Here is a 9,140-nt window from a genome sequence, read left to right on the forward strand (position 1 = left end):
ATATGACCTCGTTGTTGTTCCGCAAAGCTGATACAGTCCAGCGACCACTATATATATAGTAATTGGGATGATGACCAAAAAAAATACTCATACGTAATTCCATTATATTTCACAACGGACGCCTTTATGATTACGCAACGAAATCCGGGATTTCTATTTTCTTCAAGCTAATTTAGAATGAGCGTGGACGACAAACGAGCAAAGCAAATATGAGCATTAAAAATAAAATCTTACTTTTTTTGCGTCCTATCTCAACTCGTTTTTAATTACTTTTCTATTTTTGTCAATTTATCCGTTAATTCTTCAACACGTTAAAAGAAAATTTCATATTTCTCGCATAGTTTTAAACGTCTTTTAAAACAATATTCTTCATTTTATGCATTTCAAGTAACGTAATAAGTGCACTTTAGTTCATATTTATGGGTATTTTTCGAATTAGCACAGAATTGCATGTTTTTCTTAAACACATTTTAAAGCGTTCCTTTTTGTAACAAATCGAGAATAAGAAATAATTTATCTTGATATATTCCATTAATTTAAAATTATGTATTAATATTTTACATTACTTATTATTACTCGAAATTGCTCAACAAGTTTTCCCTTTATGCATTTATTGTTACTTAAAAACGGAAGATGTTTTTGATTCACGCAATACGCCAGACATGTGGACCCTTACACACATGACCGAGGCCTTGTTATTTTTATGAAATTTGGTCATTTATTGTTGTTTAAAAAAAAAAAAAAAACATTTTCACCTACGAGGCATACGTTCGATTTGCTCCTTTTATGAAACAATCCATTCATATATTTTTGAATAATCGTTCTAGTATTTTTTTTTGTTACGCGTTGTTGTTTTTAATACACTATCATTTATCATTGACGAGATTCCACTCAGGTACGGAACGAGGTGACAAAACGTGGAAAACAAAGTAACACAGCCAAGTGTCAACAGAAAAGTGGTTGTTTTTTTAAACTTAATTACTTAGACGGCCATACATCTTTTGATTTTCTATGTTAGTAAACTATAGGAAACCTGGTAATATAAAGCAGATTAACTTTAAACGGTGTATTTCTTTGAATAAATTTGTGGTTGGTGAGGTGAGGCGTCCGCATTCCACTCAACCAATGGGAGGCGGCACTGGGAGACCGTCACTCACAGGTGAGTCCCGGCCAACAAACAAAACGTCATGTTGGCGACAATTATGATTAGATGCGGATTACTAAAACATAAAGGAGTGCAATTTGTGCATGGCAAAAGAAACACATCTGGGTTTTACACAGTTGACGGATCTGAACATTTGTTTAGGTGGAGTGGATATTGTGTCCCAATACAATGATGAAAAGTCGAAATCTTAGGTCGATGCGATTGATTACACTACCATTTATTCAAATATGGTTCATTTATGTTAGTAAGTAAAGGTTAAAGTTTTAAAATACGTTCGATAAAATGCAACAGCTGAGTAGATTGTTCTGATTTGTCCGAGTATCTTGAAAGCAGCGTGACGTCGCTGACGATCGCCAATCCGGAAGTGGTTTGCCCTCGGCTTTCGACCAATGGTAGACGGCGCTGGGACGCTGTCAGTCACAGGTAAAGCAGGGCAAAAAAAGAAAAAAGTGGTCTGAAAAGGAACGCAGCTCATAGAGCGCCCGAGCTGATGGCACAGCTATGCGGAGGGACAGCATCGCGCCAGCGGACTTAGCAGCGACTTGTTTCCGCGGGGATGCGAGCGAGAACGCGGCACTCAAGCGGAGCTCAAAGTTCATCCTCGGATGATCTGACACCCATCTTCTCTTCCCGACCCGCCTAAAGCCGTCACTTTGTTGAAACTTTCGCAATCTGAACATGGCCGTTCGTGGCAACTCGCTCATGCCCTTCTCTATCCAGGCCATCCTGAACAAGAAGGACGACGGCAGACACTTGCCCGATTTGGACGTGTGTTTCTCTAAGACTACGTGCTGGAAAATATTCGGGGACGTGCACGCCGCTTCCGGGGAGACGCCCGAGAAGGGCTACGACTCGGACTCGGGGTTGAGCGAGGACAACGAGGGGAAAGCGCGCAGGGTCGCGCACGGCCTGCAGCCAGAGAAAGACGCCGGGACCGCATCGGATGTGCCCGAGGAGAGCCCGCAGGAGGAGACAGACCAGGAATCCGCAGCCGTGGACAACACCAAGAGTGACAGTGAGCTCAATAACGCAGCGGGTAAGAGCGCAAATGCCTCGAAATACAAGCAAACGTCATCCCTTAAAAGATTAGATTCATTAACGTGTGCATTTTTTATATAAGTGCAGGATAAGGCAGTCAACATGACGAGACTACATTTTTTCAAGTGTTCGTTATAAATGATTTTTTTTGGGTTTAATTAAACAATAATGACGTGACAGTGTGGTGATTAATTTCCACGCAGAAAACATGACGAGACTAAAGATTTTTTCAAGTGTTCGTTAGAATTGTTTTTTTGTTTGTTTTATGTTAAAAAAAATACTGACGTGATACTGTGGTGATTAATTTACGTACAGTCGAAGAATTCTGTATCTTGCCTAAAACGGCTTCTAACGATACATATCAGGCTTAATACTGAACAATGAGTGACTGACGTTATGCATATATATTCTCAAAGCCTTTTTCACTTTGAAGTTACGTTAATCTAGTAGATGTTTTTATTTATATACCTGATAAGAAATTAAAGTGCAGATTAAGCACACGGGCAAAATTCCCCAAATAAATGCGCTTGAAAAAGTCATTCACGTCCCCGACGCCCCGCATCATTAATTTTTTTTCAATGAGTATTAAGTAATCTGGCCTTGGAAGGATGCCACTATAGTACCACTATTTGCGTTCTAAACGACTTTATGCGTATTTATTATGGCTAACTACACTTTACTCAAGGTTTTACGCATGAGTCACGCAGACTAAGTCATATTTGCTTTTGTCTTTCAAATTCTGCTGATGATTTTGTTGCTCTGCGTCGTATGACCTTCCTACAGGGTCCAGCCTGTGCAACCCTAACTTTTAATCGTACTCCTGGGATGCTAATAAAGTTTAGAATTAATTTTTTTATTCGATTTAAGTAACGCAAACGTGATAAAATGAAAGTGTGTTTCATAACAGTTTCAACAATTATCTTATTTAAAGTAAATAAAAACAACTTTTGATAGAATAATGTCTCTTTCAGTAATAAAGACCGTTTGTGGTGTATGCCACATTAGCCCATTAATCTGATTTAAATGTAAAATATAAAGAATTTAAAAAAAGGAATAAATGGCTGTGCACATGTATTTTCTAATTTATTTAAGACTACAAAAACAAAAAATTCAGTTCTATTTAAGTAATAATAATAATCGTGGTAAATGAAAAATAATATACTTTTCCAAATAGATGACTTTTACGATTGCGTGTGTCCGCATGAGAAATAGTGATGAACTTGCTTATGATGAAAATGCTTATCTATTTTCTGTTATCCTCTATGAAGAAAGTGATTTTATTTAAATAATAATGACATTGAATGGTAGTGTACATATACCGTATTTTGCAATGTCAAGTTTTTTTTAGGGTGGTGGGGGGGTCACTGATTGTAACAGTAAAAATATTATTGATCGTCAAACAATATTTCGGCAAAAGTCATAAGTCACATAACCTATTGTTTCCTATGATACCAGTTTAGTGTATTTACCGTATTTTGGTAATAATATTGTTTGTTCCAAATTTTAGTCTCGAGGTTAAAAAAAAGTATCCATCCATCCATTATCTGAACCGCTGCTCCTCACGAGGGTCTCGCATGCGCCGGAGCCTTTCCCAGCTGACTTTGGGCAGCAGGCGGGGGACACCCTGAACTGGTTGCCAGCCAATCGCAGACCCTGAAAGACATGAGTCAGTAAATATTTGGACTTTAAGTTTGTTGTTCCCTAACTAACAACACTTGCTTTAACTTTGCTAAACTGAATTGAATGTTAGAAAATAAAAATATACGTAAAAATAAGCACAAATAAGTAATCTCATTGAGCTTTGTGGTCATATAGTGGAAAAGTGGCATGATTGTTGATGGGGACACATTCATTTCTAAAAGTGTATTGGTTTTCGAATGCATAAAAAAAAGGGGGTGATTATTTTGGGTACCACTAGAGAACAGGTGACATGTCATTTTTTTGTGGCTCTCTAAAGTAAATAAGTTTCTTCCTACTTCCTGTTTCTTACTAAATGCATTTTAGTTTGCATTGCATTTCAGCTAAAAGTCTGTATAGAACTTCTTTTTTTTTTTTCTTTTTCTTCACTTATAACAGATATTGCAAGGATGTTTTTCACCACGTCCCTTTTGAACTTAAGTCCAACAATAGTTATCCTTAAAGACACTGGTGCCTTGAGATGTGAGTGACCTGACTGAATAGTTTTTCAAGATGTTGTGACTATTTATTTATTTGAGCAAAAAAAAATGATATTACCGTTATGTGGCCCTAAACATATTTTTACACTGATATCAAAAGTGTTTACTAGTTCTCTAGAACACCAGCTTTTTTAGATATCTAATTTTTTTGTTTTTAAGTTTGACCAAAAAAGCTTGCACAGTGTGGATTTTACCATACGTTGTAATTTATAGCAATTATGTATCAGGGGGGAAAAAAAAATTGATGGCACAATGGTGCATTGGTTAGCAGGTCGCCTCATAGTTCAGATGTGCAGGATTTGATCTGGCCTTCCTGTGTAGAGTTTGCATGTTCTCCCCGTGCCTGCTTGGGTTTCCTCCGGGTACTCCGGTTTCCTCCCACATTCCAAAATCATGCACGGTAGGCTGGCTGACATCTCTAAATTGTCCGTAGGTGTGATTGTGAGTGTGAATGGTTGTTCGTCTTTATGTACCCTGCGATTGGCTGGCAACAGGTTCAGGGTGTCCCCCCCGCCTACTGCCCAAAAGACTGCTGGGATAGCCTCCAGCTCGCCCCCGACCCTTGCGAGAACAAGTAGTTTGGAAGATGAAGATGAGGAATGAAAAAAAATCCACCATGTGTTAGAGAAAAACAAGGGCACATTCGGAGTCAGCGCAAAACTATAATATGGAATAGTTTGCCTGCATCTCTCATTAAAAAATGTAAACATTTGTTGACCAGGCGTTTCCATTTAACCAGTCTGAATTCATGACAACCAATCTATGGAAATCTTATCTATACCAAATTGAGTTTGACACCCCTACACAAGAAGAAGCACTTTGAAAATCACTGCCGTCCCTAATATTTCCTCCTTTGAAAAAAAGTTTGAAAAAAAAAAAACCTCATCTGATTTTAAATGTATTAATTGTAAAAACAAAAAACTCATCACAGGAACAACCACTCAAGTATACAGATGCCCTAAAAGTCTAAAGTAACAATTTATTTGTACTTCTAACTTCCCTCACACACACTGAGTCCTTGATTCACCCAAACTCTCCCCAAAAATACTATTTTATTGAAAAAATGGGGGGATTTTTATTGTTTGAAAACCTCCTAAAATTTTCTAAAACACTGATTCAAAATCTATTTTTCTTGAAAAACTGTGGTGGGGGGGGAATGGAAAAAAACAGGAAAAATCTAAAATATGGAAACATTTATATGTGGATGCCAAGCTGCATAATGCAGGGGTCGCCTGAAGTTTTAAGTTGCAATATCACCTAGCACCACTAGATAGCAGAGATGTCTTAGTTGCGCTTAAATTTGTGTCTATTATACTGCCCTACTGTGAGTAGACCTAATATTTTTTTGCACATTTGGAATAATTTGCAGGACAAACGTAGTACCTCAATATTATTAAAAAAAATCCTCACTATTGAAATTTTGAGTGAGTTTTTTTGTGAAAGAATGCACAAAATGAGTTCTCGCACTTCACTTTGGTTTGCCGTTTTCAGAGGGTTTGCCGTCCTTGAATTTTTTGTTGTATGCAACAGAGCCTTTTTCTATTGGGGGAAAAATATTGTTTGATGACGTGTGTGGTTTTCTTCAAAACCTTTCTCGGTGGGTTAGGATAGCGGATCTTTAATACAGCAACAAAAAATGTATTATCAAAAATGCATGCTCTTGCACGTGGCGAGCATTCCAACAAAACCGTTCCTAAAGTGTGTATATGACATATTTTAGACTGTGGCTGCGTCGCCGACGAGAAGACCGCCGAGCAGCCCAAGGCGAGGAAGAAGCGCTCGCGGGCAGCCTTTTCCCACGCGCAGGTCTTCGAGCTGGAGCGCCGCTTCAACCACCAGCGGTACCTCTCCGGACCCGAGCGTGCCGACTTGGCTGCCTCCCTCAAGTTGACAGAGACTCAGGTCAAGATCTGGTTCCAGAACCGCCGCTACAAGACCAAGCGCCGTCAAATGGCCGCCGACCTGATGGCGTCCACGCCGGCTGCCAAGAAGGTAGCCGTCAAGGTGCTGGTGCGTGACGACCAGAGACAGTACGGCCCCGGGGAGGTGCTGCGGCCCCCACTGCTCTCCCTGCAGCCCTCCTACTACTACCCGTACGCGTACTGCCTCCCCGCGTGGACACTCTCGTGTACGGGGAATCCGTGAAAACACAGCGGACTTTATTTATTTGCAGACTTTATTTTGGGGCGGTGGGGGGGTGCATGAGGAATTTTGACAGCCCATTTTTCCACCCCCAAACTGAAACCGAAGCGGAAGTCAATTACAGGACCTAATTGGACATTTGTTGGTTTATATATTTACATCCTACCTCTGCAGTGATTGACAGGTGTTTTTTGACTTTTCATTAAGTTGCAGACTGTGTTTACTCCCCCACTCCCCTCTCTTATTTTCTTGCTGTATTTGTAAAGGTAAGATATTTTCAGCACTTTTTTGAAAGCATTTACAAAGCAAAAATCCATCCTTAAATTGTAACGTGTGCGTTGTCTTGTGTTTTGAATGGTACAAAAATATTAAAACATATCAGTTTACTATCATCTGATGCAATTTCGTTTTGAGCTTTTGTTTGCTCTCTGTCGAAATAGAATCTGGATTCAAGGAAATTAGGAGAAAAATGTCAAAGAAAAATAAGCATCGTATTACAAAAACAATTGGCAAGAAAATAACACGAAATGATAAAATGAGTAGAGAATGAAAGAAATATGTGGCTTTTTATGGCACGGATCCAACTTTGATCGGCTGGTTCCGTTTCATAGTGTTACACAAAACAAAAAGTTTCTTTTTTTCTTTTCAATCTTGCATTAACCCAATGATGTGCCTGCCTTTTTATTTTTGGTTAAAAATTTAATTGATTGAGTCTTCATTTGGGTACAGTAGACAACCACCACTTAAAATTCTTATGGAGGACCAAAACTGCAAAAAAATCCAAACAATCAAGAGAACAATATTAAGGATTTAATTGTTAATTTTGACAGTTTGGTTTGAAATATGGTTGGAAATATGGCATTAAAAAATAGTTGTGGTGCTTCATGCACCATTGTGTTATTTTATGAGGATAGGAATATTGCTAATCACTAAATAAAATCTAACGCACACTGCTAATTTATAGCATCAAATGTATACAAGTTGAAGAGTATAATTGTCTTCAATGGCCACTATTCACAATAATGGCCTTTATAGCCTGGTTATTAACTTTTTTCTATTCCTGCACGACCAGTTATAATTCCTTGATCTTCTCCTTTCCTCTTCTTTGAAAAAAAAAAAGTGTTTTCTGTGGGATTTTAGGTTTTAAATTCATCAAATGTCATCCAATATCTAAAAAAACTAAATGATTAATTTTCAACATCAAAACAAGTGACATTTACCATCCAAACAAACATGGTCTGAAATGAATCTATTTTGACCCACTTTCTGACTATATTTTCTAATGTACTACTTTTGTCGTATTGCTGAAACTTGCCATCAAGCACATGCCATCTTGTGTCATAAAAAAAAAAGACAACAAATATACATACACAGAGGACTGTTTGTCAGGTAAAGTCATTTGCTTCTCTAAATGACAGCTATACATGTTCTTATTTGAACATATGCCCTGTGCCTCAAAATATTAAGCACAGGGCATATATTCATGTTTCCTCATGGGTTTAAATGGTTTGAATAGCATCCATTATGCTTGAATGTAAGGCACCACACTCCAAATATTCTGAATCTGACATCTTCTATCCCCTCCCCAAAAATTTTGCAGAGACTCACTTTGTCACCTGAGTAGTGCAGGTGCAGAATCACCATCATTCATCCTGATGAGAGGAGAAAAGTGTTGAAGTGGGGGAGACCTAACCCTCAACCAGCACAAATGAAAAACAGTTCAATATTGCAGTATATTGTTGCCTTCCCAGTGGTCTAATTGCAATTTCCCCCCCCTGAATACTGTGACTATGATTTAATATGGAATTCTTTTTTCAAGATCTTTTTCACATGAGTTAAAACAATACAAGGAATAACAAATAAAGGCAAATGTACCATAAATAATTAATATGAAAGACAGTTTATTTATCCACTTCAATTTGAGTTGTTAACAGACCAAACACTTTTTAAACTTTTTCCATGGCAGTTTCACAAAATTTTCCCAAACAAGTGTCTCATAAACATGAGTCAGTACGCCATAAATCAGACAACAATAATGTAAACAAATCTTTGGGTTGAACACTTTTCATTTTTTCATGAAACAATGATATGTAAACATTATTTGATTACGATTTGATTAATTGTTTATCTCCGCTTCCCAGTCATCAATATAAAAAGGAAAACTGGTTACTCTTTCTCCATGAAATTAAGGAGCTCATAGAGCTCTACTGAACAACAAGAGGCACAAAGCTGAGAGCATTTATGCCTGTGAGTATTGTTGCATGCTCCATTTGTATGTGTTGCTGCTCCAGGTGTGTTAAACTAGAAGTTTGTTGAAGGCTTATAATTGCCACAACATCTATGCTAAGTTCCTTTAGCCTGCCAATAGCGTTTCACATTATATGTCAGCATTAACCATCGGAATGTCATGAAATGAAATGGTATGGTTTGGTTGAACACTCTGGTGTTTAAAAATACAAGGATTGATTGTCTTTTGTATCATGTGTCATTTTTATAATAAACTTAAACTGCGAATGACTTATAACTTGAAGCATGCATACTTGCCATCTCATTTTAACAACGGTGAAGCAAGTGCGTTTTTATTTCCTCAAAGTGATTTTATACAAAAATCCCCTATT

General features: G+C 37.9%; 1 protein-coding gene across 1 annotated transcript; it reads left to right on the top strand.

The window, feature by feature from the left end:
* The first annotated feature begins 1,588 nt into the window (after window positions 1-1,588).
* On the top strand, window positions 1,589-8,993 carry nkx3-2 (NK3 homeobox 2). The gene is made up of 2 exons (XM_037262418.1): window positions 1,589-2,201; window positions 6,101-8,993. The coding sequence occupies exons 1-2, from the start codon at window positions 1,844-1,846 to the stop codon at window positions 6,523-6,525; spliced, it is 783 nt and encodes a 260-aa protein (XP_037118313.1). The 5' UTR covers window positions 1,589-1,843; the 3' UTR covers window positions 6,526-8,993.
* Window positions 8,994-9,140: the final 147 nt, after the last annotated feature.

Source organism: Syngnathus acus, chromosome 10, assembly GCF_901709675.1.
Source record: "Syngnathus acus chromosome 10, fSynAcu1.2, whole genome shotgun sequence".
Taxonomy (NCBI): Eukaryota; Metazoa; Chordata; class Actinopteri; order Syngnathiformes; family Syngnathidae; genus Syngnathus; species Syngnathus acus.